The sequence below is a fragment of the Elephas maximus genome, chromosome 4 (assembly GCF_024166365.1).
Source record: "Elephas maximus indicus isolate mEleMax1 chromosome 4, mEleMax1 primary haplotype, whole genome shotgun sequence".
Lineage (NCBI taxonomy): Eukaryota > Metazoa > Chordata > Mammalia > Proboscidea > Elephantidae > Elephas > Elephas maximus.
The window spans coordinates 31,184,736-31,212,703 of NC_064822.1; the positions used below are offsets into that span (position 1 = coordinate 31,184,736).

General features: G+C 45.5%; 1 protein-coding gene and 1 non-coding gene across 13 annotated transcripts in view; both read right to left on the reverse strand.

Moving 5' to 3' along the window:
* Nucleotides 1–8,675: 8,675 nt before the first annotated feature.
* TRNAG-UCC (transfer RNA glycine (anticodon UCC)) lies at nt 8,676–8,747 on the reverse strand. Its single transcript has one exon. It is a non-coding gene; the product is annotated as a tRNA-Gly (tRNA).
* Nucleotides 8,748–10,877: 2,130 nt separating this feature from the next.
* Nucleotides 10,878–27,968, reverse strand: part of KIAA1217 (KIAA1217 ortholog) — a 584,613-nt gene continuing 567,522 nt past the window's right edge. For 6 of the 12 annotated variants that reach the window (XM_049881824.1, XM_049881822.1, XM_049881826.1 and 3 more), the window contains 7 exons: nt 24,806–24,969; nt 23,934–24,104; nt 20,088–20,207; nt 16,142–16,219; nt 14,422–16,029; nt 13,778–13,900; nt 10,878–13,061 (listed from right to left, as the gene is read on the reverse strand). In XM_049881824.1, coding sequence (XP_049737781.1) covers nt 12,564–13,061; nt 13,778–13,900; nt 14,422–16,029; nt 16,142–16,219; nt 20,088–20,207; nt 23,934–24,104; nt 24,806–24,969 — 2,762 coding nt within the window. In that variant the 3' untranslated portion in view covers nt 10,878–12,563. Of the gene's footprint in view, nt 13,901–14,421; nt 16,030–16,141; nt 16,220–20,087; nt 20,208–23,933; nt 24,105–24,805; nt 24,970–27,968 lie in introns of all 12 variants that reach the window. The other 6 variants (XM_049881825.1, XM_049881823.1, XM_049881834.1 and 3 more) reach the window with 4 other exon arrangements.

Below are 27,968 nucleotides of genomic sequence, written 5' to 3' on the forward strand. Positions count from 1 at the left end.
CCGACTGTCAGCAACCCCGTGTGTATCAGAGTAGAACTGTGCTCTGTAGGGTTTTCAATGGCTGATACTTCAGAAGTAGGTGGCGAAGCCTTTCTTCTGACTCTGAATGGCCTTGAACCTCCAAGATTTTGGTTAGCAGCAGAGGGCGCTAACTGCCTGCACCACGCAGGGACTCCTTGCCATCACCGACTGCCCCCTGTTGGGGGCTGGTCAGAAATAGGATCAGGGATTCTTGACCTGGGGGGTATGGACAAAACTCTAGGTGGGCTTCTGGAGAGGGCCCATTGGTTTCCATAGATTCCCGAAAGGTCAGTGGGTCAAGGAAGGTTCGGAACCCCTTTTCTCTATCGCCTGCTCCAGCCTCACACCCAGCAACTGGGTAGCACCTGTGGCCCGCCCAGCAGCGCGGACCATAGTGAACTCCAGGCTGACGCCGAGCGCTAGGCGGAGTGCAGTGCCCCCTGCTGGACTTGAGAGGTCAGAGCAGCCCCTGTTTACCTCTGCGGTTTACCTTGGCTGAGCTTCAGAATCACCTGTGAGCTTTTCCAAAACACAAGTGTCTTGGCCTCAACCCAGGCCTATGATTTTTTAAGGTCCACAGTGAATTCTTATGCACGATCATGGTTGAGAACCACAGCCTTGCCTCCCTACTGTCACTCCGAGTCGGCTGTGGGAGGGAAGGACTTTGCGGCCTGTGGGATCTGAGGGAACTTAGCCTGCCTTCTTTCTCCCTTCTGAAACCTAGCTGCAGCAGGTGGTCATGTTAAGATAAACACTGAAGGACAAACGTTTGAAAAGGCTAAATTGTGGGGGCAGGAAGGAAGGATAAGGGATGCGAAAAGGGGAAAGGAAATCGGGCCTGGTGCAAGCGGGGATTCAGAACAGCCGGTGGCGCCATTTCCTTCTTCCCCCACTGGCGCCACCCTGAGTCACAGCCGACCGCTGCCGTAAGGGTTTGTTATCTAAAATAAGCAGCCAAAGATGGTCTCTGTGTATTGGTCCCGAGTTGTCCCTTCTTCACAGTAGGCTGAGACCTGTTAGCCCCAACAAGCCTGCCTGTACCAAACTCAAATTTGTACACTTCCAACTCTTTTGAAAATTGTCCACAAATAGCAGATTTTTAGCCAGGTAGAGCCTGTCTGCTTTACATGCCCCAAGAAAATACACTCAGCATCTGCTAAATAAACCTGTGTTTATAAGGACCCTGAGATGCTGCAGAGTCCCTGGGTGGTGCAAACAGTTAACATGCTCAGCTGCTAACTGAAAGGTTGGAAGTTCAAGTCCACACAGAGGTGCCTCAGAACAAAGGCCTGGTGATGAACTTCTGAAAATCAACTATTGAAAACCCTATGGAGCACACTTCTACTCTGAAACATACAGGGTCACCATGGGTCAGAGTCAACTCAACGACAGCCGGAAGGTGCTGCCTTCAGAGTTCTCTGATGGAGAGTCCCCACCTGGCTGCAAGTGGACCCTGCTTAAGGAGGACGTCCTTCTGTCTCCTCTTCCTGGAGTTTCTGGGCCTGCTTCCCCTTCTAGTGCCTCCCTGAGACGTTTGCCTCTGGAAGACCTTCTGCGGTGGGGGACCACCCTGCACACTCGCCCAGTAACTAGCTTGTTGTGCAGTGTTGATTTCTCGTGATCATATCTTTTCCCCTGATCAGCCCCAAATTCCCTTGAACTTACTACATGGTTTCCCTCAAAGGAATGGTGTTGGGTATAAAATATGATGATACAATCTAGTAACTCACTGGCATCTTCTGGCGATCAAGGTGAGGTAAAGCAGGTCTTCTCAACCTTGGCACTACTGACATTTGGGGCCAGATAATTCTTTGTTGTGGGGACTGTCGTGTGCATTGTAGGATGTTTAGCAGCATCTATAGGATGTTTAGCAGCATCTGTGGCCTCTACCCCTAGATACCAGTAGCACCTTCTCCCCAATTGTAACAACCAAAAATGTCTCCAGATATTACCACATGTCCTCTAGGAGGCAGAACTGCCTCTGGTTGAGAATCACTGAGGCAGAGTCACTGGTCTCCAGGGGATGATGTGACCAGCTCTGCTGGGGGTAGTCAATGGGGGCTGGGGAAGGGGACTGCCGTCCGGAATGAGAGCACCTTAGAGTCTGAGTAGTCCCAGCTTCCACACGGTGCTGATATCTGAAAGCCAGGATGTGGGAAGGACTGACAGTAACATTGCCAAAGGATGCCAAATCAGAATTTCTCCACCTTTCTTTGGTAGCATGCACCCCTTTGCTACAGATGAAAACTCCACATACCTCCCTGGCATTCTAATATGGCATTTAGGGAGGACACAGATGCTCACAAGCTGGGAGCTACTGATACACAGAAGGTAATGTCTTTGAGTTGCTTATCAGGCAAAAGGATTCTTTGTGGTATTAGGGGGAGACGTTGGAGATGGTGGCAGGAGCCGCATAAGCAGAGCCCTGTGGGCCCCAGTGAAGGGCTTGGATTTTACTTTAAATGCACCTGGAATGATCTGCTGACTTCAACAGGTGGGAATGTAACAGGAATACATATAAATCCATCTTGAGTACAAAACATCAACTGCATACATGGAGAGCAGGGGCTATGCGGCTTAGCAGTTGCACACACGCAAAGGCTTCAGACTTGGGACTTTTGCTGACAGTCTGCGAGCGAATTACGTGCTGTTGTGCTCAGCACTGAGTGCAGCCACAGGTGCTCAAATAGAAGCACAATATCAAGACTAAGAGAGGGAACACTCCCCCTAGACTCTGCCTGGAGTCTTTGTTCAGATTTTGATAAAGTACAAAACTATCTGCTTTTTGACTAAATTTTCTGAGTTGAGCCATTGCTTCAGTTATGTTATGCAAGTCTGGGCATCCCTCGTCCCTGTGGCTTGCTCCTTTACCCACGTGTTTACACCGTCTAGCTCCTTCTCCCCTGTGGCGGGCAGCAAGACTTCCTCTAGGGTTCCATACGCAGGACTGAAAGAATGGCAAGTTCATTGTCACCAAAACAACACATGCATCAAAGCGGGAGAGAGGGCTGCCTCACATGGACTCAAGCTCCCACCCATAGTATTTGAGTTCCCGGGAATTCAACCTCAATCCTGCCCTGATACCTGGAATTCCACCACGGGGTACTCCATCTGTGGGTTAAACGTTGCCCTCTTCCTATAGGCTGGAAGTACTTGGAAAGGAACGTGACTTTTCTAGTGCCATGGTTTATACCATATCACTTTCCCCCAAATAGAAAAGATGAGAGGTGGCAGGAAGTTCAAGGAGGAGAGCCTGAGCTAAGGACAAATGCAACCTGCCTCAAACACAGCCAGGGCCGTGGCTGCAAACTGTTGGTCGGGTGTACATTTTTATAGTTGCGCCCAGTACTGAGATGAGGGAAAAAGTCAACAGATTTACTGAGTGGCTGAAATTCAAAACCAAACCCATTGCCATCGAGTTGATCCAACTCATGGTGACCTTATAGGACAGAGTAGAACTGCCCCCATAGGGTTTCCAAGGCTGTAAAAGCAGACTGCCACACCTTTTTCCCCCGGAGCGGCCTGTGGGTTCAACAGCTGACCTTTCAGTTGGAGCGCTTAACTACTGCTTAACCAGGGCTGGTCCATTGAGTGACAAGGCCTGCAAATGTCTTTGAGGAAGTTCCATAAATGACCACCAGGTGGCAGCAAATGAATAGTGTTTCTTATGAGCCCTAAGACTCTCCCATTGCAGTGAAGTTGATTGCTGCTCACAGGACCTTACTGGACAGGGTTGAACTGCCCCATAGGTTTTCTCAGCTGTAATCTTTAAGGAAGCAGATTGCCACATTTTTCTCCCACGAGCAGCTGGTGGATTCGAACCACCAGCTTTTCAGTTAGCAGCTGAGTGCTCAACCACTGTGCCAACAGGGCTCCTTGCAGAGCTTTTTGGAGCCTTTTGAAAGTGCTGGATGACATAAATGGTAGGAACCTGGGTCCCACACTCACCCTCCACCAGCCTTTGTCTTCACAGACAGCATGGTCCTTCATGGTGTTTAGCAACCCTGTTTATGGGCCTCTCTGTGTGTATGTATAGACATGAATTCCTGTATTTATAAATATTTATTGGCCACTTAACACCACTATACACTTCCAACCAACCAGTTGTCAAGTTGCTTCTGACACATAATGACGGTAGGTATGTCTGAATAGAACTGTGTACCATAGGGTTTTCAATGGCTGATTTTTCTAAAGCAGATTGCCAGGCCTTTCTTTTGAGGTGCCTCTGGCTGGACTCAAACTTCAGCTTGCAGTTGAGTGTGGTAATTGTCTGCACCACCTGCAGACTTCACTATAAACTTCAGACTCTCCTGAATACTGAGGAAAAGGTGCACATAACGGGTCCTAACCCAGGCTTTCCTGGGGGTGTGTCGTGAGCTGCAAGGAAGGATGGGAGGAGGTGGTGAGGGTGGAGGTGAGGAGTGGATTCCAGGCAGAGGGAGTCCCTGTGACTTGGGCGTTTGGGGAGCAGAAGGTGAGCAGTGTGGCTGCAGCAGAGTGCGCGATGGGATGGGCAGTTTGAGCGGAGACAAAAGGATAGCAGAAGCTGGGTCCTGTAGGACAGAAAGACCTGGCTTTGCCTTGGGAGGGTTTCCCTTGAGGAATTTTAGGCAGAAGGGTAGAGGGGTCACAGCTCCTTTCTCTGCGGTCACTCAATGGGAGGGTATGATTTTCCAGGACGTTTAAGGTGTGACAGACCTGGCAGACCCCTTCCACTGTGTGACACTATTCCCTTGTGAAAACCAAGAGTGTCTGATTGCAGTCACCATTCCTGAAAGTCTTCTTCCCTGACTCCATTTCCAGGTGGGTGAATGCTTCCCTGCAAGTAAAATGTACCCTCTTGACTTGGCTTAGAAAGATGCGGCAGTCTGCTTCTGCAAAGATTTACAGCCTTGGAAACCCTATGGGGCAGTTCTACTGTGTACTGTAGGGTGGCTATGGGTTGGAATTGACTTGATGGTAATTGGTTTGGTTTCTGGGTTTTTACTTGGCTTAATGTGATGTTGAGGCAGAAGGGTACTTGTCAGGGCCCAGGTGGTAAAGGGACCCCTGCTTCAGAAAGACCAGGGATCATACGCTTGGAAGGGCCTTTCCTGGCACAGAGGAGACCAGCGACCTGTGTGAAAGGGGCGGCAGAAGCCCCGGGTGAAGGCACCGGTGCGTGCAACCAAAATGCCTACAAATCGGAAAGGTTTGTAAGGATGCCCAAGAAAGGAGACTGAAACAGGGCAAAGTGAAACTTGGTCTTCCTTTTCCATAGGTCTAAGGGAAGGTACTAAAATCACCTTTAATGCTGGCTCAAACAGAATGTCATTAACTGTGCAACAGAAAAGTTGCCTTTCAGACATAGATCGCCAGGCCTTTCCCCCTCGTCTTAGTGTGAAAGCTCCTCTGAAACCTGTTCATGCAACCCAATATAAAATAAATGACTTTGCTTCTCTCTGTTACCATTAGGGCATCACAGCATATGCTTTGGTTTTGAAATTAGGGGCGTAGGTAGGATATAGCATCCAGGAATTTTCTTTTGTTCACAAAACATTTGTAATTTAAAAGGGGAGCTGGATCCCATAGCTTTTCAAAGGCTAACTTGGGGGTTGAATTGCCCCTTCACATGTCCCTGCCCTGGAAGCCTCCGGAAGAACCCTCCTCAAGGAACCCCCTAGAGGGACCACTTCGGAGTCACTGTCCTTTACCAACCCCATTCTCCCATCCCCCGCCCCATGCCCTCCTACCGGAGAAGGTGCGGCTCCCAGAGGTTGCAGAGAAAGGGTCGTGGGCACGGCATGGCCGGACCCGGCCTATGGGGCGTGGCCAGGTGGTGAACGTGGTGGGGGGTAGGGCCAGTGAAGGGGGGCTGAGTGAGGATGCCAGGCTGGTGGGAGTAGGAGGGGCCTAGGTGTGACGGAAGAGCATGGCCTGGAGAGGGTTCAGGGCTTCCCTGGCATGTAGGGTGCTTTCCCTGGTCCCTGGGGCTTTAGGGAAAAGGCGTTGTGATTCAAGGTACTGACCCAGTTCCATCTCCTTTCCAGAGTGTGACGGTGGATGAGGATATTAGCTGAGAATACCAGGAGCCCTGGTGGTGCAGTGGTTAAAGTGCTTGGCTGCCAACCTAAACGTGGATGGTTCAAACCCCCCAGCTTCTCCACAGGAGAAAGATATGGCAGTCTGCTTCCATAAAGACGACAGCCTTGGAAACCCTATGGGGAGTTCTACTGTCCAATAGGGTCACCATGCTTGGGACTAGACAGCAATGGGTTGTTTTTGAGCAGAGTGTCTCTCTACCTGCCCATCTTTTGCAGATGAGGCAAACAAAATTTGCAATCCCCAAATCCCCAAGTGGACAGTTTTTCTGCATTATGTGCATTTCTTTGATCCTGCAAAGAAAACAACCCGTTCATTCCACCTTCTCCCAAGGAGACAACCAAGGGGCCCCACCCCGAGCACAAAGTCTCCGTCTCTTTAGCCTCATCCCAGACATTCTTAGTGTTCCTTACTCTTACCCAGTGTTATGGATTGAATTGTGTCCTCCCAAAATACGTGTGGAATTCCTGGCCCTTGTACCTGTGGATATGATCTTGTTCGGAATTACGGGTTTTCTTTTGCTAGGCTAGTGAGGTGTAGGGTGGATCCTAAATCTAATCACTTCTACATTATAAAAAGGCCAGGATAGACACAGAGGCACACAGGGGGCGGGGGGGGGGGGGGCACGGACGGACAGATATTCCTCGAGGACCCGTCTGCATGAAAAGGAATGCCAGAGATCTGACGGATGCCAGACTAGGAGAGAAGCTCACAAAAGGAATCAACACAGCCGAGACCCTGATTCGGACTTTTAGACTCCAGAACTGTGAGAAAATAAGTTTCCCTTTTTTTTTTTTAATACCACCTGCGGTATTTGTGGAGCCCTGGTGGCACAGTGGTTAAGAGCTCAGCTGCTAACCAAAAGGTAGGCAGTTCAAATCCACCAGGTGCTCCTTGGAAACCCTATGGGGCAGCTCTACTCCCACCTATAGGGTTGCTATGAGTCAGAATGGACTCAAGGGCAATGGTTTTTTTTTTTTTTTTTTTCCTGTGGTATTTGTGTTACAGCAGCACTAGGTAACTAAGACACACAGCGTGTGTTTTCTGTGGTGTGATGGAATAGTGACAGTAACTTTCTCACAGGGTTTTTGTAAGGATTAAAAGGCCATATATGCAAAACACCTTAGCATTATACTTGGTCCAAAATAGGCAAGAGACAGGAGTTACTGTGTGTCCACAGACCCAAGGACTAAAGAATTACTCTTAAACGCTAGACAATTAAACAATTAAGCTTGTGTAAAGCTAAGGAATGTACTATAAACTCCCCCATTTTCTTGGCAGAGTGTCTCGAGCATATCACGACCTTGCTGCCTCTGGGTCCTGGGGGTGACTGTTTCCTTCTAAGGTGGGCACCAGAGCAAGATGGACGTTAGCCCTGGCGGGGGCCTGGGGTTCTCTCCTCGGGAGTGCTCTTTGAGCCTTTTATTTATTGCGGGCTTTAGCTCCTCAGGAGCACGTAGGAGGGACTACATGGCTGCCTGTTGACCAGTGGTGTGTCCTCCTGGATAATGTCACAGCTTACTTTTGCAAAATTACCTTTTGAATTTTCAGTTGAAGCAGTTTTCTTTCTTCTATCCCCTCTGAAAAAGCTTCCTGGTTGCTCTCAAATGCCTTTGCACTCCAGGGCCACGGAGAGGTGAGGAAGCTAGTCTGCTGGTGATGCCTTCACTAGGAATTGGCCCCTGTGCCGGGGCAGGGGGAGGTTGGCCAAACTGTGGGTGTTTTGGCTTGTCCTCATGGGTACTGCCCCTGGCACTCATTTCAGGGGTGGGCACCAGCTGCACCTCTTGCCCTGAGGGACCTAGGTTGGGGTTATTTGGGGGCACCTTCTCCTGAGTCTGAAAATGAAACTTCATGAAAGGACCACACTTTGGTAGCCATGATCCTGGGCATGTGACTTCTCCCAGGATGTGTGTTTGTTTTGCTTTGGAAACAGTCACAAGCAGCACGGACAAAATAAAAGCAGCTTTTTAAATGTTGTAACACTATTAAAGGTTCAGCAATATACCTGCGAGGGCCAAAGGCCACGATTACCTGAAACACTGGCATGACCTCTCCTCTGAGCTCCGGCAGCCAGCTGTCAGGACTCGTCTTACTCCGTGCCTGCCTCATTGTTCTCCTGGGTGTGCAAGTCACCCCTTCCCAACCAGACCTAAGGCTTTGAAGGGCAGGAACAGCGTGTCCCTCATGATTGTAACAGTGATAATGACAACAGTCTAGCTGTCCTTTACTGAGTGTTCAGTATGTTATGCTCTCTTAATAATTTCTTAAATATATTTTACTTAATCCTCCTAATGATCTTATGAGGTTGTTCTTGTTAGTTGCCGTCGAGCTGACCCCTGGCTCACGGAAACCCCTGCCTGCATGATGGAACAAAATGCTGCCTGGTCCTGCACCATCCCCGTGCAGATCGGGCTGTTGCGATCCATAGGGTTTTCATTGGTTTCTTTTTGGAAGGAGACTGCCAGGCCTTCCTGCCTAGTCCATCTTAGTCTGGAAACACTGCTGAAACGTGTTCAGGATCATAGCAACACAAGCCTTCAACGACAGACAGGTGGTGGCTGCATATGAGGTACACTGGCCAGGAATCGAACCCAGGCCCTCCTGCTTGGAAGGCAAGAATTCTACCACTAAACCACCAGTGACCGCACCCCATGAGGCAGGCACCATTATTATTCTCCTTTAGCAGATGAGGAAAGTGAGGCATATGCAAGGTCACACAGCCAGCAAGCAGCAGGTAAGCCTGCTGACAGTGTCAGATACCAACACCCCTGCTGCCTCACGGTCACCTGGAGCCCAGGTGGTTTATTTCCAAGATTCTTTTTCGGAGATGATTTATTTGTTGAATGATGAACTTAAAAGACAATGCAGCAAGAGTCTGTTAATAGTTTAATGAAATCTGAAAACCCCATAACTTGTCATACCTAGCAACATTCACTTTAGATCTCAGAGGAGCTGCCATGCCTCTGTGGTCGCATGCAGCTTGTGCACACCTAGTAGCTTCCTCTCCAGGATCCTGAGGATAGAAGGGAACACTTTGCTAGATCTTGGGTCAGTGTAATGGATGGATTCACAGTGAGTTTTCCCTTACTTGGTGAGTCAGCTCTATCCTTCATTACGTTTGCTGAAATTGACCGTTAACCTACATGACCTTGTGTGTAATAAACAATTTGGCTGGCCTTTGTCTCCAGTTCTTGGGAAGTAACCTCTAGATCCTTGAAATTCCCTGAGTGATGGAGTATCTTTGTTGTTCACAGTGGACCCTACCTGATAGTATATGCTGAGATGCCTCGTGACGGACCCCACCTGATAGTTTATGCTGAGATGTCTCATGGTGGGCCCCTGGATGGTTTACGCTGAGATGTCTCATGGTGGGCCCCTGGAGAGTTTATGCTGAGATGTCCCATGGTGGGCCTCTGGATGGTTTACGCTGAGATGTCTCATGGTGGGCCCCTGGATGGTTTACGCTGAGATGTCTCATGGTGGTCCCTGGATAGTTTATGCTGAGATGTCTCATGGTGGGCCCCTGGATAGTTTATGCTGAGATGTCTCATGGTGGGCCCCTGGATGGTTTACATTGAGATGTCTCATGGTGGGCCCCTGGGTAGTTTATGCTGAGATGTCTCATGGTAGTCCCCTGGATAGTTTATGCTGAGATGTCTCATGGTGGGCCCCGGGACAGTTTATGCTGAGATGTCTCATGGTGGGCCCCTGGATGGTTTACGCTGAGATGTCTCATGGTGGTCCCCTGGATGGTTTACGCTGAGATGTCTCATGGTGGGCCCCTGGATGGTTTATGCTAAGGCGATGACTCAGGATGGGGGTTGGCCATGCCAGAAGGACCAACCACGTGATTGGAGGGTTGGGGCTTTGAGCCATGTGATATCAGTTCCGCCTCAGGGCAGATTGAGTTCAACCATGAGGGCAATGATTCAATCAATCATACCTATGTAATGAAACCCATAAAAACTCCGGACACAGGAAGCTTGACTGAACTTCTTGGGCTGGCAATACTTCATGTGCACATTGCCACATATCAACACTGGGAGAGTAATGCCTCTCCAGGGACACAGAAGCTTTCTGCCTGGAACCCTCCCAGTCCCAGGCTTTGCCCTAGGTGTCTCTTGGCTGCTTTGAATTTGCATACTTTCACTATAATAAAACTATAATAGTAAGTTAAGCACTTTCCTGAATTCTGTGAGTTATTCTAGTGAATTCTCAAACCTGAGGGGAGTTGTGGGAACATCTGAATCTGTAACCAGCTAGACTGAAGTGAGGGTAGCCCTGGGGCCCCCAAACTTGTGCCAAGTGTCTGAAGTGATGGCCTTTGGAGACTGTTTCTTCTGACTGTGCAATGCTCCTTGCCACAGCTCTGGGAATTCTGAGATTAAACTGAATACAGTAAGCTACAATCTGTTGTTTAGCTGCTTACAAAGAACTCTCTGCTTCTCCATAAACAGGAGCAAATAAACTGTCATGAATTAGGTAGCTACTCTGGATATTTTTTAACATAATGTGATTGTTGACAAGACTATGGAGCATGATTAAAATATTGGAACCTTTTATACCTAAATGCTTTCCCGAGTGCTACCTGAAACACATAATCACAATTACTATAGTGATTAGAGTCATAATATAAACATTTCTGGGAAGTCAGGAAGCTGGAAGCTTGGGAACACTAACAACTGCGTTTTTAGTAAGAATATCTGCCCTCTGCCTGAAATCAGCAAGGTAAATATTTGGAAGGGCGAAAAATAATGATAAGCAGGTCCCTGAGATTTTTCTTCTCATCAATTCATCATGTGGGTAGTATTTCCAACCTCTTTTCTCCCCATTCTTTGTAAATGAACACATGCAGTGTAGGACTGCCCTCCGTACCAACAAGAGCTTTTTTTCAATCGAGAACTCAAAAGAAGAAAAAAAAAAGGACAAGTGATAAAGGCATTTTATTTCTACTTCTCCTGGAGACTTAAAAAAAAAAAGAGAGAGAGAGAGAAGGTAATAACAGCCCCTGGGGTAATAAGGGCAGAAAAACTACATCCAGGTTTGCTTTGTTAGTCAGACTCTGATCAGCCCCAGAGAAGACAGTCGGCAGGCGACATGAAGGCCCCACGGTTGCAACAGCTCTATCAGGAAGTCATCGTTAGTGTGGCATTTACACGTCAGAGCTTTCAGAAAAGTGGGACTGTCTGCGTGTGCGTGGTTACATGGTACTTAAAATGCCCTCAGAGCCAAAAACGCTTCGCTTGGTAATAGTTCCATTTTTGTTCTTTACTATGAAGTAATTACAGTGACAAGGAACCAAAGTAATAAGCATGCAGCCCTTTATTTAGATTTGCAAAGTCTCTGCTTACACTTCCGTATATTACATGACTGTGTTATACAAATACATTTATTTACAAAAACACTAGCTGTGCAAACTGGTTGTTTTTAAAAATTTATGGATAGCCCCGTTTCTGCCCATCCCAATATATCCTCTTAAAGCATGCGTAAAAATGAACTTTGGTGTGGGAAAACTACTCTCTGTGCTGTCACATACAGTATTTTTATGTCTATTCATATTTATATATTTACAAAAGTCTGTCAGTTTACAGAACCGTACAGAAGCGTACATTTTAAGATCCACAATGCAATAGGATGGGTTACCAGGTCTCTGAAAACAAAGAAGGGGGGTTAGATACTGCAAAGAAAACAACGAGAGAATCCCAACATGTTAAAAAAGAAGAAGGAAAAAAAAAAAAAAGGAAAGAAAGCAAAGCAAAGCTGACTAGCTTGGGCTAGCAAGTTATTATACATCATATCCATGGCAGTGCAATTGGTTTGATAAATTGCCTTCTACACGTGTCTTCCTACAGGCTTGTGTAGAAGTTCACTGGCTTACAGTCTCGCAACACTACTTTCAAATCTACAATGCTATAGTATCAAAATGTTTCGGCAAAAAAGATTTTGAAAGGAACCATGAAGTTCTGACAAAAATAGAAATCTGTAATAAAGCTAAATAACACTAAAATAAAAGGAAAATATTATAGTATCTGTTTTATAATTTGTATAGTCACACTGTGTATTTCTCTGTTCACGTCTAATCTCCATAATGAAAAATATTTTTATACAAAACATACTAAAATTCTGGAATCATACATGTTATACATGCTTAATACATGTTTCCTCTCCCTCACACACCCTGCTGTCTCACCAGACTCTCTCAGAACCCATGCTTGCTTCAGTTAACAGGTACTGAATACAGACAGGAAACACTATGTAATTACAACAGCCACAGAGGAAAAAACAACAACCCCGCTTTACGGAAGGAAATCTATGAATCCAGTATTTAGCACATAGCATTCAGCCTCAAACAATACAGAATTATGTTACGTTCTCTTGTGAAAACAGTTGTTGCAGACTGTTAAAAGGGTTTTAAAAATGTTTAATACAACTCCGACATGCCTAATAGGATTTGGCCTTTAAGAGGTCTCCTTTGGTGTGGATGGGGAGGCTTTGCTTGAACTTCCATTCTGTGCCTTGTAGCTGGTGAGGCTGGGAGTGTGGATGGTCCTGATGCTCTTGGCACCTTGGTTCAGGGAGGTGGGGGAGGCCGGGGAGGGAGGGGAGGAGGAGGAGGAAGGAGGGGCTGCTCGGCCATTTTGAGTCTGCAGTGAGAATGGAAGATGGTGGCCTTTCCCTGGATGAGGGGGGCTCTGAAACTTTAAGGAGCCATTAGAGACAGAGGGGATGAGGGAGGAGGAGTGAGCAGCTCGTCCTGGCTGGGGGCTGAGAGGATTAGAAGAAGTGATTGACGGTTTAGAAGCCGGTGGGTTAGGGGAGTTAGGGCCGTCACTACTAGAAGAGGGCAGAGAGCTGCTTTTCCCAGAGCTGGGAGAAAGGGCTGGAATCTTAGAAGCAGGTAAGGAGGGGGAAGTAGGCTTATAGTCCCCACCAGCTTTCTTAGCACTTCCATTAGCCTGTAAATAAAGATGGCAGGAGACAGTTTATCAGAAAGCTGGTAACATGATCAATCCACAGGGCCTGGCAACACAGCCCTTCTGAGAATCATTAAATAAAAGAAAAAAAAATCTATATATATATACAGTTCAAGGTCTGAGCTAAGTCTTGTTGTGCTGTACTGGACCTGGTAGAAACCCCCAAAGTACGTAGCAAAGGATGGACAGAAGAGAAAACAAGGAAGAAGAGCATCGGTGAGAACGATCACATTCCAACTACCATTACATGGGCTAGGTTGGCCATGCGTCTGGAGTATTACTGGGGGGCGGGGGGGCACCGTGATGGAGAGTTAGTGTACTTCTAATGCAATGCAGTCAACACACACATTAGTATCGGTGACTTTAAGGGCAGTTCAGCAACAGGTTTGTTTGTCTGTGTTCCCCAAGGTGTTCTCATGAACCACTACGTTCACCAAAGAAAAGTCAACTGGGCTGGCACTGTATGTTAAGAGCTAACATTTGGAGTCACAAAGTAAAAGATGTTTTATCGCAAACATGCAAAAGCGTGGTGAAAAGTTTAACAAAGATCTTTAGACCTTCTTCATGCCCCCAGATTCAGGATGTCTATGTCAACCATATTTGACAAAGAAAACACATTATTTGGTATAAACTAATTCAGCAACTTGCTTCTTAACAGCAAGACTGTCCATCCAAAATTGGGTTTAAGGTAAAACTACCTGACGATATTGGCGGGGATCCTGCAGTTTGGACTGTTTGCCGGGTTTGTCCGTGCTTCCAGGTCTGTTCTTGGAACTCATGGGCACCGGCATCCTGCTGGTCTGTGGGGTCCCACTGGAGCCCTGTGGAAAGGAAGAGTGAGAGGGAGAAGAGAAGGCCAGCCCGTGAGTGAATGATCCCAGAGGCTTGTCCCTCTGTGTGCAGAGAAGCTCAGTGTGAGAAGCCATAGCCCTGCATGCAGGACAGACTGAGGAGAAGGACATCAGGAGACACCACTGGGGTTAATTCAAAGAATCAAACGGAACCAACTGCTCCACTACTGATCGAACGGATTTTAATGTGAGTACCTGAGCAATCATTTCACACAGCAAATGGCCGACCCAGAATCCTTGCGTTTACCCAACACCAATCAGCAATAGAGACTTGATTAGCGGTTAAAACACCTAGTTGTTGTTGTTTTGAAGGTGAGGGAGAAAGTGTGAGAGAGGGATCATGGTGAACAGACAAAAAAACAAAACAAAACAAAAAAAAACGAGCCACCTGAAAGGAAGCAAGTAAATCACAAGACACCTTTGGCTAATGGTGATTATGGCAGGTTTAAGAAAGCAGCTGAGTCTTTTCATTCTCCATCAGACCAAGATACCTTACGTGAAGCTGAAGGTATTGATGTGGGGGGTTCTACGGTAGCGGGAGCTTCATCCAGAACTAGCAGGGTTTGGGGAGAGGTCTCTCGAGTTGTATGGGATGAGCTTGCAACAGAATCTTTGCTGGAAGAACACGAGGTATCAACTAGAGCTTTGGGACTCATTTCACTGATGGTAGTTTCCAGCTGTTTAATTGTCTGCTCCAGGCTGTCCAACGTTTTGTAGGTATTTTTCCTAATTTCATCAGTTCTTGAAATCTGACTTGTGCCCTCTAGCCTGGGCTGCTCTTGTTTCCTGGCTGTGCCTTGGGGAGCATCCTCAGATTGAGACCTTGCGATTTCGAATCGCTTGGCCTCTTTGTGCTGCTTCAGAGTACCGTCCTCCTCCTCCTCCTCGTAGACCACCACCTGCAAAGTCTTCTTCCCTGTTTTGGTTCCAGTGCGGATGGCTTGAGTCAGAGCAGCCAGTTGCTTTTTAGGGAATTTGAATTTGAACTTTTTCTTGGGGCTTTCTAATTGGTCATCTGTTACGTCATGCTTGCTCTCTGAATTTGGAGGATCTGCTTGGCTTAACTTACTCAGTTCACTTCTACTCGTTTCCTGTCCTCCTGAAATTTTGATTTCTGCTGGTAGGGAGTGTGGCTGTAATGTACTCTCAGTCTGCTGTCTTGGTGTAAGACTAGCTGAGGCAGCATTCCTATTAAACATTTGGGAAGGGTTATTCTGGACTACGGGGTCTCCATTTTCCTCCTCTTCCTCCTCCTCTATCTTTTCCTCAGTCATCATTCTCTCTAATTCCTCATCACATTCCTCAAATATGGTGGAAAGTCTCTTATAGGCAGAGCGGATGTCCATGGGCTCATCAAAAATGATGATAACTGGTTTCTGGTCTAGGCATACGACCGGCTCTTCATTTTCAGTCCCTCCTTGTTGGGAGGTCAGCTCTTTTTTGGCATCGATATTAACGGTCTGTATGTCTTCTCCCTTTTGGCTCACTATATCACGGACCTCCCCACTGGACAGGACCTGGACGGCAGTTCTGGTAATCATGAAGGCTATGTTGTCAGAGGTCGCGTTTTCTTCCATGGGAGAACTTGATGTTGATTCTCCCTCCTCACTGGTGCTCAGGCTGGCATGCCTAGCACCCTTGGGTCTTAGAATGACTTGGCCAAAATCTGTCATGGAAACTTCTTGATCTTGTGTTTTGACATCATGGATACTCAATTCAGTTGATCTAGTAGAAGAGGGAAGGTGACACTTTTGTGTGTTTTCTTGTCCTTGTTGATTCATCTCCTTTATCGTTCCATAATTCATCTTCTGACTCTCAGTGTCACGTGTAGGGGTCTGCGGTCCTGAGACTTTAAGCCCTTTGCTTACTTCTTCTTCTAAGGAACTAATGCTGGAGACATCGGGATTGACTTTAGACACATTTTTCTGGGAATAGTCTTTGCTGTCTCTAAGCAAACTCTTATTGGACGTAGAGTTTTCCTTCATTAAAATGCCAGGTTTATATTCTGATGTTCTTGAGGCATCAGATATACTATTCTCCATTCCTCTTTCCCAACTGTTCTTCAGATGGTCACTAAATCTTAGTGCCCCTGCAGTAACCTGGGAGGGAGAACGGAGGAGGGAAACCACACGCATTAATCAGAGATGGATCTATAAAGGAAGATAATTAATCTGCACGGTATCAGGTGGAACACAGATCTGGTGAACTCACCTTTCGGAATTCCATTTGGGGGCCGTTTTCATAGTCAACATCAGATTTCCGTACGTCTTCGTGGAAAAATTCCAAACTCTGGTAGAATAGTGTAGGACATGTTACTCCACAAAACCACATCCCCCCGCCTAAAGTGGACTACAACTAAATTGTTCCTTTAATTACACTTCTAAAACATGCTGGCCAAGCACATTTGTTACACACCAGTCCAAAAGCCTATAGCTCTGTTTACCTTGGGCGGCTTTGTTCTCCAACTTCCAAAAATACCCTGTGTTTGCACAAGATGAAAGTCTCAATTAGCAAAATATTTCAAGGATTTCAGATTTTGTGGGGAAGTAGTTAAGAGAATGAAGGAACCAAATCTGAATGAACACATCCTCTTTTCAATATGTGGTTATGAGCTTAGTGGAATCTGAAATCAGAAGAATGGAGGGGCCTGGTGTCGGCAGGCAAAGGACTTGGATTCTAATCCAGAGCTGTCCCTTTGCTATGTTACTTCGGGCAAGTCATTTCACCTTTGTGGGCCTCAGTCTTCTCACCTGTAAACTGAGGAATTAGACCAGGAAATCTTTAATGTCCCTTCCAGCTAGTTATTTCAGCCCTATCCCTGTTTTCTTTATGGAAATTGTCCTATAAGGACATTTGTGTTGGTTGGGAGTGGTACTCTGAGATTAAAAAAAAAAACATTATCTCTTCCTGGTCAAATAACAGATTTAAAATTATCAAACTAACTTTCAAACTAGAAATAGCCAAGATGGTCGAATCCTATTTTATAGTGATTATTTTTTATAAATGCTGCCAATATATAATCTAAACATTTACAAAACAGATATTAGATGCTCAGACGGTGGCATGTTGACTCTGCTTTCACTCTCTACATTCTCTGATGCAGGGTGGAGACGCATTTCTGAGGGTCTCACCAAGAGTCAGGACTTAAGGACCCCATCGTGGGGGTGTAGGCATTGAGCATGCTCCACCGGGAAACACTGCTTTTCAAGCAGGGGTCTGTCCGTAGCTTCAAGCCCTGCCACACGCTACTCATGAGCCATGCCTTGTCCCTTCCAAAGCACTACTGCCCTTTCTTCTTGCTGCAGAAGCCCAGGGAGAGGTGGGAACACAACCCCAATGAAGGCCATTTGGTTAAAGCAATTACAACATAACAAAGCACAACAATCCAGGCAGTGACAAAGTCAACACAGAACAATCCTACTGCCCTGGCTAAAAACAGAAAGAATGCTCACACATACTCAAGAAATGACACACGAACAACAAAGTCAGTATTAATCACTGGGAACACTGTGGAAGATGTAAGTGCATTGGCCACCTAACCCCTCCTGTTGAACTTCCCGTGGCACCCCCAAAGACCCCAATCAAATGCAACGATTCAGCTGCTGCAGTTGGACAACATAATTTCTTTTGAGGGGCTTTAAATTGAGATTACAAGTACCACATCTAGAAAGAGGTTTTAGGAAGAAAAACAAGTAAGACCTCGGCCTTTGGTTTCAACTCTAAACATGGAGGTTAGGCTATCATACTTGAGTGAGAGTTTATCCCCTGAAGCAAAGAAGGAACTGGCCATGTACTCTAGAGAAGGCACACACACAGTTGATATTTGGCTGGTCCCATTTACTGGGGGTCAGGGCTGGCATCTGTTCTGCTTGGTCATATTCATCATTAAAATATTTCAAATGCCAGTCTGTAATTGACATGTTTTAAAATTGATTTAGTAGTAGGATTCTCTAATAGTCACTCAGACAAAAATACCAAGTTTAGGTATTATGTGACCTATCATTTTTATCACCGAGCTAGAAGAAAGATTAAATGTATCAAAGCAAGTGCGCCAACTTTATCAAGAGTAATTTGGTCACAACCTTCATATAATTCCACAATGATTTCTTGATAGTCTTAGGGAGTTAAGAATCTACCTAAAGGTAATTATGCTTCTTTAATATCTGTTTATAGGCCCCAAGATTTGGATTGTTTAGACAACTGGCAAAGGATGCTCAAAATGCATAGACAATAAACTCAAACTAGAGACACAGTTACAGAAAAACTGCATAAAAGTGACATACTGGGCTGGCGCTTTCTGATAGGAGAAAAATTTTAAGAAAACATTTGATTCATGGAAGCGTGGGTAGATAGTTAAGGAACAGATTAATAATGACAAAAATTGGGGGCCAAGTTCGATATTCATGTTTATGATGAAGTAGATTGATTCCCTAAGTATGGTTATCCAGAGTAAGGATCTGTGATCGATCCCAGTCAGAGCTGGACACTCAGTAAAGATCTGTTTATTAACTGGAACAAATGCGATTGGGATTTCTAATCACAGGGCAAAGAATTTCATGCAACTTTGCAGCCAATGATAAAAATTCTAAGAGGAGACGACTGTTCCAGAAGGATCTTTGAGATGTTCCAAGTTCTCAGTCAATGTTTTAGACAGAAATAGCCACATTGGCCCAGGGTATGCCATGGAACTTAGGCTATACCAGGCCCTTCCATAGGATGGTTCGTACAGGGCCACATAAGGAAGTTCTACATACTGAAATTGCAATGTATATCCAATGTGAGTCTGTGGGCTCAATTCAAACTGGTAGGAGGTTTTCTTCATGAGAAAGATGTATCAATAACAATCTCCCCCCCATGCCTTGTTGACATGTTTCATATGTCAGCTGAGTGGCAGGTGTCATAGGTTTCTATGGTGTCTGTGAACCGGAGGAGGGAGCTGGGCCTCCTTGGCAGGAGCAACTCCTCAGGGCTCGGAGTTGGAAGCCCCAGTATTGTTTCTCTTGAACAGTCATGCTAGCATAGCCCTCAGATATTATGATTCTGTATCTCACCCACTGGGCTTACTTAGAATTACAGGCTACTTTGTGTGGCTTTAGTTTGCATTTTGAAATATAAGCTCCTGCTTAAAAACGTTATGACTTGAGCTGGACATTATAAACTTTTTATCCTGAAATTTAGACACAGGCTTAATAAAATGAAATAGCTCTATATCCAAAAATCACAAAAGCTCTAGATCCAACTTAAATTTGAAGTTCAAACATTCAGGTTAATGTCTTCTCCCTAGTGTATTTATGCAATGGCAATAGAATTTCTTTCGGAGCCTGGTCCTCTGTTTTGAAACCATTAGAATGCAATGAAGTATATTTTGGCACTTCAGATAATTTTAGATTATTTTATCTATACTGAGCTTAATATCTTGGAAGGTACAAGTTGAGAATGTGCAATCCTTAACAGAAAATTCTGTTTGGCTTCCTTAAACAGGTACAAATACATATTTGTATGTTTCTCTGAGGATATGTACTTGTGGTAAGCTGGCATGTCTCTAGTTCTGTCTGAATCCAAGGCTTTCACTTATTTTAAACATAAATTCTTTTTGGTCCAGAAGACATGTTAAAAATAAGAAGAAACATTACTTATTTGATTGCTATTTCTGTTTTTCCTGTTGCTGCTCTAGAGAACCATGAAAGGGAGTCCCTGGGTAGTGTGAGCAGTTAATGTGCTAATTGAAAGGTTGCTGGTTTGAGTCTACCTGGAGGTGCCTTGGAAGAAAGTCCTGGCAATCTACTTTTGAAAAAGCAGCAATTAAAAACCCTATGGAGCACAGTTCTACTGATACACATGCCACGAGTCAGAGCTGACTCAATGGAGACTGGTTCGGTTTGGTGTTTGATCTACTCTTCAGTTTGGGAAGATGTTGTTTTAATTCTGCATACGCTGCTGCTTGCTGTGCACAGGGACACAGCATTCATGCTGCAAACTTGAAACAGATATCTCTGCTATAAACTCAAACCTATGTCTCCATTAGTTTAAAAAAAAAAAAAGGCAAGAAGCAAAGAAGCAGGGCAGAGAAGGACAAGCACAGGACAGCCATGTTAGTGTCAGAGCAAGGAAAGAAGGGCCGTCAAGAGCATGTGGCAGGTGTGTGATGCCACGTTACCTTCTTTTCCTTGGGTGGGACTGTGGCCCCGGGCCTAGTGTCTTTAACGTGACCGTCAGTCCGAGACTGCTCTGCATGACTGTTTGAATTTACATCCATAAAGGAACACTTCTGGAATGCCTAAGGAATTAAAATACTGAGGTTAACATGGATCCAATTGCTACTGAGGAGAAGAGAGGGCAACAGAGAACCCAGAGGCGTGCAGACCCCAAGCCCTCGAAAACTTGCTCCTCATTCGACCTTCTGTCTGCAAAGCCGGCTTGGGGAGAAGGCATGGGGCCAAGGGCTCCCTACCTTCCTTGGCCGTGCCAAGATTAAATGCAGTGCCCATAAAAATAACACCTCTCTCCCTATCCAGTGTTCGCACTTAGTAGGCCTTGTTGCTTGACTTTTTTTTTTTAATGTTGAATGTAAACAAACGAAAACAAAACAAGAAGTTCTCTTTCCCTTCATTTTTATCCATTATTTCTTTTCCTTTTACCAGCTTTATGGAAATAACAGCAGAGAAGCCCACAAGACATTTTAAACCTTCAAGTCTTCAAATAACAGCAGTCCTTACTGATTGAGTCTCTGGTCTACTAACAGCTACTAATATGTTCTGAGGCTCACGACAGAATAAACGCAGTGATGTTCTCAGCAGCCACAGGGTTCTGCGTGGCCTAGGAGCTGCCTGAATCCTACAGACTGGTCTTGGAAAACTAAGGATCATCATTATAGGAGGCAATGGCCAGTTCATGTGACCGCTGAGTCCATCTGGTGCCCAGGCCCAGAGAGACACACAAGAAAGTATAGGCTGTGTCTAAAGGGCAGTGTCTCTGGGTAGTACAAACAGTTAAGTGCTCAGGATAATGACTGAAAGGTGATCGGTTTTCAAAGGCTGATATTTGGAAAGTAGATTGCCAGGCCTTTCTTCTGAGGTGCCTCTGGGTGGACCTGAACCTCCAACCTTTCAGTTAGGAGCCAAGTGTGTTAACTGTTTGCACCACCCAGGGACTCCAACAAAGCACTAAACCAAATCAAACCCACTGCCATGGAGTCGGCTCTGACTCCTAGTGACCCTATATGACAGAGTAGAACTGCCCCATATGAAGTGAACATTCACTAAAAATCAAGGAAGTCTAGGCCTTTAGGCATGTAAATAACCCTGCACTGCCCCTCTGAGAGAAATAGTTCATTTTTCCATTCACTTTCAGCCCTAAACTTGAGAATACTGATCTCCCCTGAAGTCTGATATCTTTGATATCCTCTTTGACTGACAGCTTTACAGAGTTGGAGTATGTGGCTTGTGGCTCTATTTTTGGTGGTTAGGGAATAGTGGTGAGTGAAGTGCTCAAATTCTAACCTATCCATACCTTGTTAGCCCTCCTGCCAGGACAAGGACCCAAATCTACACAGAGGCACCTTGGAAGTCTGCTTCTGAAAGATCACAGCCATTGAAAACCCTATAGAGCAGCTCTACTCTGAAACACATGGGGTTGCCATAGGTTGGAATCAACACAAAAGCAACCGGTTTGGCTTCTGTTTTATGGGGCAGGAAGGAAGGTGGGCAGCTGGTGGACACCCAGCCAATATGATCACGAGAGCAGGAGAGACCCAAGCTCATTGAAATCCGTGGTTTTCCACCTGGACTGTGTATCACCCAGGTGTTGTGTTTGTTTTTAAATACTCTTTCCCAGGCCTCACCCAGAAACTGTATTTAAAACCAGCCTTCTTGCTGTTCTTTGGATGCACTGGTCCTAGCTTGTTCCAGGGATGTTTGGCTTATCCTGACCCAAGCCTCCCAAAGGCCACTAGCCTCCTCCTTTGGGCTGTTAGTCTGGATTTGAGAGTCCCGTGGTTTCTTCTGATGCCCGGTGACAAGGAGAATGGGAGGTTGTTCCACCCCTGCTCTGGGAGGGGGCTGCAGCCTCTCCTTGTCTTGACGCAGGTCAAGCTGCAGAGCCTGCAGAGGCAAAGGGCCCACTGGCCACAGGCAGATGTTCTGGTTTGGCGGGTCGGGTCCTTGTCATCAACATTCACCTGGTCTAGGAGCTTCTCAGTGCAGGGACCCTGGGTCCAAAGGACACGCTCCTCTCCTGGTTCTTGATTCTTGGTGGCATGAGATCCCTCTCCTCTCTGTTTAGTTCTCTCTTTTATATCTCAAAAGAGATTAACTCAAGAAGCACCCTAATCCTTAGATTGAGTCCTCCCTCATTAACATAACTGCCTCTAATCCTGCCCATTAACATCATAGAGGTTAGAATTTACAACATATAGGATCATCACATCAGATCGGTGAACAGCCACACACTACTAGGAATCACGGCCTAGCCAAGTTGCACATTTTGAGGGGGACACAATTCAATCCATAACACCCTGTTTGACTGAAAGCTTTACAGAGTTGGAGTATGCCTCACTACTTTGTACTTCCCTCAGAGCTGACAGAGAGAGAGTAAGCCCTTCCTGGAGCTGGCACCCTGAATTTGGATTTCTAATCTCCTAGACTGTGAGGGAATAAATTTCTTTTTGTTGGAGTCCCTGGGTGGTGCAAACAGTTACTGTGCTTGGTTGCTAACTGAAAGGTTAGAGGTTCAAGTCCACCCACAGGTACCTCAGAAGAAAGGCCTGGTAATGTACTTCCAAAAAACCAGGCATTGAGAACTCTGTGGAGCACAGTTCTACTCTGTTACACGTGGGGTCACTGAGAGCTGGAATGAACATTGTGTGTGTGTGTGTGTGTGTGTTTTCAGCGCTTTGTCATCCATTTGAACCAAACTGGGTCATGATAACTCACCTCGTAATTCCATGATTAGAGGGCAGACACATACAATAACCCCAGAACCTGCCTGAAACACCTTAGGAAAAGCGCCAATCCCCATCAACAAGCAGCCCTGACACCCCAGTATCATCACCCAGGTCCTCTGGGTGACTGAGAGATGGATGTCTCCATGCTTTCAACTGTTTCATGAGCCACTAACTTCACAAATCTGTGCATCCTATCAGTTAAACTCCAACCATTCTAAAAGCCTGTACACAGTCTAACTGGTTGAGGAATGTCCCAGGTCCATCTATTCATTTTAGCGAGAGGCTTCAACTGGCTCCTACGTGACAGATCAACTAACAGCCCTGTTTTCTTCTTAAATCCAAGCAGCCAACTTTGGCAGTCATTACCATGGAAACCAGAGTAGGACAGCTGCAGTTAAGGTGATGTGGTTTTAAAGTTTTCTCTTCTCCAAATGAAAAGTGCAGACTCATGGGCCTGCACAAACCCATCACCACGCTGGTGAAGAGGCAAGATACTCTGGAGCCTCCGGAGGCTGTGGTCTATCTGACTGGCAGAAAAACTCCGTAATAAGCATGGGTCAACATGAAATACCCTGCAAATGGACTGTATTCTAGGAAATTGTGTATGTCTCTGATTAGACAAGTTCTTAGAACATAAACCTAGGGCAGACACATCCATGATTTGAAAGTGGAATTAGCTTTGGATATAGCTCCTGTACCCCATTCTTTTTTTTTTTTAATTATAAATATAGATATACAGATAGAGATTAATTTAGGTTAAAAAATTAGGACTGAAAAAAAGGAAAGTAAATCCTTCCAGCCAGAGCTGGGAAAGCTTGCAATAGATTCTTTGAATTAACTTTCCTGAGTTGTTTTGTGAGATGGTCACTCCCCACATGAGTTTAAAAGAACCTAGGTCGGCGCCATCTTGGAGGAATGGAGGTCATGGGCAAAGATGCAGCTTAAATGTCTCCAGTCCACTGGGCTCTTCACCAGCCCTCTCTACCTAATGAATCTGAAAGGTGTGTCCGGAGTCCCAGATGGAAAGACAGGGAGCTGTTATCGGTCGCCTCTTCCACATACCTGTAGTTCTGCCATTATTTTGTCTCCTTCTTCTTCTTCCTCCTCCTCCTCATCCTTTGAGGAGGAGGTAGTGACTGGTGGTGGGGCTTGGGTCCAGGCAGAAGTAGGCTCCTCTGTTGGACATTTTGTGGTTCTGGCCTGTGGGGCTGGTCCGGCATCTTCACTGCTTGCCTATGGGAGAGTCAAACCACAGACATTGGTTTAAGACTCCTGAAGTGCTGGCAAAAAGAGTGACAGATCGTAAGAGCATATGTTCCTTCATGGGCTAGCACCTTGGCTTCCCGGCTCTTTAAATTTGCTGAAAGCCTATTTTATCCCTTTGCATTCAGTTTGAGTTTTGTTTGCACAAGATGTCATTTTGGTGAACAGACTGACAACTAATAATAAAAATGTAACTCCTCAACATTCAGTGCACTTAAGAACCCCCTCCCGTACTATGTCTCCTTGGAAATAATGTTTTATATTTAACATAAAAGACAAACCTTGCAAAGGTAAATGGAAACTAAAGCTCATTTAACATCTTTCTGTGTTACCTAATCTAGGTTATCTTTGAAAAATGGGTTTTCTTTTGCTTCCCCTGCTACCCCCATTTTTCATTTTGTGATGTCCTGCTTGGCAGGTAGTTTGTGATTTGCATTTTACATTGTTGCAGCTAAAGTCAAGTAAGGATAAAACTCCTGGTGCTGAGTCTAATCCAGTAACGCTGGCTGACCTTTCCCCATCTGTGCGCTTCCTGGATATCTATTTAGTTGATTCTCTCATTTTCTCCTCTGCCTCACTACTTTGTACGTTCTAAATGAGAACAGAGAGGATCTTGTCCGAGAGCATCACTGAAGCACAGAGACCATTTTCCCAGGCTTAGCCCATCGGACCTTCGCAGTGGTGTTCTCCTTCCTGCTGGTGTAGACCACATCGCCCGACCTTGTGGTGGTGAGCCCGGATCCTGGCAGGTAGCTCCGTCGTGGGGGCGGGGGTGGAGGGGGTGGGGACTTTCCCCCCAGCTTGTCCAAGTCCTGTTCTGAATTTGGAGAGTCTTCTGGAAAACAGTGCACCATTGAAAAATAATCTCTTTTCAAAATAATGTCCCGCAAGTACAATGTATTTCTATAAACTCAACACAATCTGACTTCAACAAAAAATTAAACCCATGGCTGACAAGTCGATTATGACTCATAGCAACACCAAGTGTTATAGAGTAGCACAGCATGGTAGGAAGCCATCGCCAGGCCTTTCTTCCATGGTGCTGCTGGGTGGGTTCGAATTGCCCACCTTTCAGTTAGTAGTCGAGCACAAACCGTTTGCACCACCCAGGGACCTGATCTGACTTAAAAATCTCTCTCTTATTTCCATAGTGCAAGGATTAAGAGTATCAACTCTGGAGTCTATCTAGATGTAAATCCCAGAAAGACCCTATCAAGTTACTTAACCTCTCTGTGCCTCAGTTTTCTCATCCATAAAACGGGGATTATAATAGCATCTCCTCCTCCACTGGATTATTGTGAGGATTAATGACTTACTATACAAAAAAAAAAAAAAAATTTTTTTTTTCTACAAATAGGGTCGCTATGAGTCGGAATCGACTTGATGGTAATGGATTTGGTCTTGGGTATACACAAAGCACTTAGAACAGTGCTTGGCATATTGTAAACATGATGCAAGGAATAGCTGTTATTATTAAATGAATTTCTTGTTATGCAAGAAAACTGAGTATTACTTGGAAAGATGAAAGACCAGAAAGCCTAAAGGCAAATCCAGACCCTTCTGCAAGGCCTCCAAAACCTCCATTCCCTGGTCTGAAAAACAGCTTTTGCAGAAGGTATTTGTGCAAGGGGAATGTCAGAAAAAAATAGAAAATGGGACACAAATGAGAATAAAGAACAGAGCCAGGGAGAAAGTGGATTTTTTTGTCATGTTTATGTGGTTGGAAAAGGTTCTTTACTAACAAAAAGGAGGCAGTGAGTGCAGAAATTATAGAATTGTAAGCTTGAGTTGGCATCAAAGGTTAGGAGATGGAGGTACCCAATCAGCTTATCCTTCCCCCCACAAAAAAATCCATTTCCATCAAGAGGATCTGGACTCCTAGCGACCACACAGGACAGAGGAGAACTGCCCCATAGGGTTTCCAAGGAGCGCCAGGTAGATTCAAACTGCCGACCTTTTGGTTAGCAGCCATAGCTCTGAACCTCTGCACCACCAAGGTTTCCAAGTAGGAAAAGGCATTGCTTCATCAAAACACAAACAAGCAGCCTCACTCCTGCCCTTCCTTTATCAACGTTCCCCACTGAGAGTCTATCCAAGAGCTCAGAAAAGCAGAAGAGCCAGAAGTTCAGAGTCTGGAGTTTCTAAAAGACCTTTGTCAGGACTCTCTGCCTAGGGACATGGCCGCCTCCCTTTTCTGAAAAATCAGGACAGAGCTGTTTAGAGGAGATTTTTGAGGAGTTTCTAGTTAAAATTGTAACAAAGAGTTGAGTAAATCATCAGGGCTAGATGCTGGTGATTATTTGTAGGAGAATGATTCCTGCCTCACTCAGGAGGGAGGTGGGTTTTAGGGCAACAGCACATCAGACCACACAGCTTGTTCAAAAGCCACAGTCCAACCTCCGGTGGCTGCCTCAGCTTCCAGTGCCCCCTAGGGATCTGTCCAGGCTCACCAGCCCCAGAGTGTGCACAGTTCTCTCCTTCAGTGTGTGACTGAGGTGGCACCCGTTGCTGACTATAGCGACACTATAGGACAGAGTAGAACTGCCCCATAGGGTTTCCAAGGAGCGGCTAGTGGATTCGAACTGCCAAGCTTTTGGTTAGTAGCTGAATTCTTAACCACTGCATCACCAGGGCTCCAGCTGTGGAGGAAATCCCCAAATTTCCCATCAATTCTCAGTTATTTTGACTATTATCCATCTGTTGTTATTATCTAATAGACAGTTCACACAAGAGAAAATATAGATGCTTTTTGAAACTCCAACGTTAGAATTTTACCTCATTGGTAAACAAAAATACATGAAAACAGTAACATCCAGGACAAATAAATTAAAATGGTAGAAACCGACATTTATAGGTAATAATAGACACCCTGGAAACCCTGGTGGTGTAGAGGTTATAGTGCTATGGCTGCTAACCAAAAGGTCAGCAGTTTGAATCCATCAGGTGCTCCTTGGAAACTCTATGGGGCAGTTCTACCCTGTACTATAGGGTTGCTATGAGTTGGAATCGACTCGACGGCAACAGGTTTGGTTTTGGTTAATAGTCCCCTTACATATTTATGGTGGTCTGGATATCACTGTATATTACAGTAGCCCTCATGGCACAGTGGTTAAAACGATTGACTACTAACCAAAAGGTTGGTGGTTCAAAACCACCAGTGGCTCCGCAGGAGAAAGATGTGGCAGTCTGCTTCTGTAGAGATTTACAGCCTTGGAAACCCTGTGGGGTTGCTGTGTGTCGGGATCAACTTGATGGCAGTGGGTTTTTTTGGGTGTATTACTCGGGAGTCCCTGGGTGATACAGTTAATGAGGCTGAGTTCACCAAGAAGCACTTCAGAAGGAACCCAGGGAATCTACTTCCAAAAAATCAGCCACTGAAAAACCTTACAGAGTATGGTTTTATTCTGATACACATGTGGTCGCCATGAGTCGGTGTTGACTCGACGCCAACTGATATATTAATGAAATCTTTCTGGGAAAAAAAAAAAAAAAATCAGGCCGTGTGTGTGTGTGGGTTTTTTAAAGAGGATTTTAAATGACTAAACAAACTTAGGAAGATAATTAAAAATATATATATAAAAATATATTTAATATGAAAGAATAAAAGCCCAAATGAGATAAGCTAACCAAATGTAACATTATATTTTTGTTGTTTTACAATCACATGGCGCGATAGCTATGAGAACTATATAATGTCAAGAATAAAATTAAGCAAGATATAAATGTAATGAGGTGGATAACTTTATCCACTGGAAATTCTCCATGGGAACTTTGGGAAAGCAGAGTTTTCCTTCCCGGGGTCCTTCCCTTCATGGGCAGTTGTTGCCTGGTCCT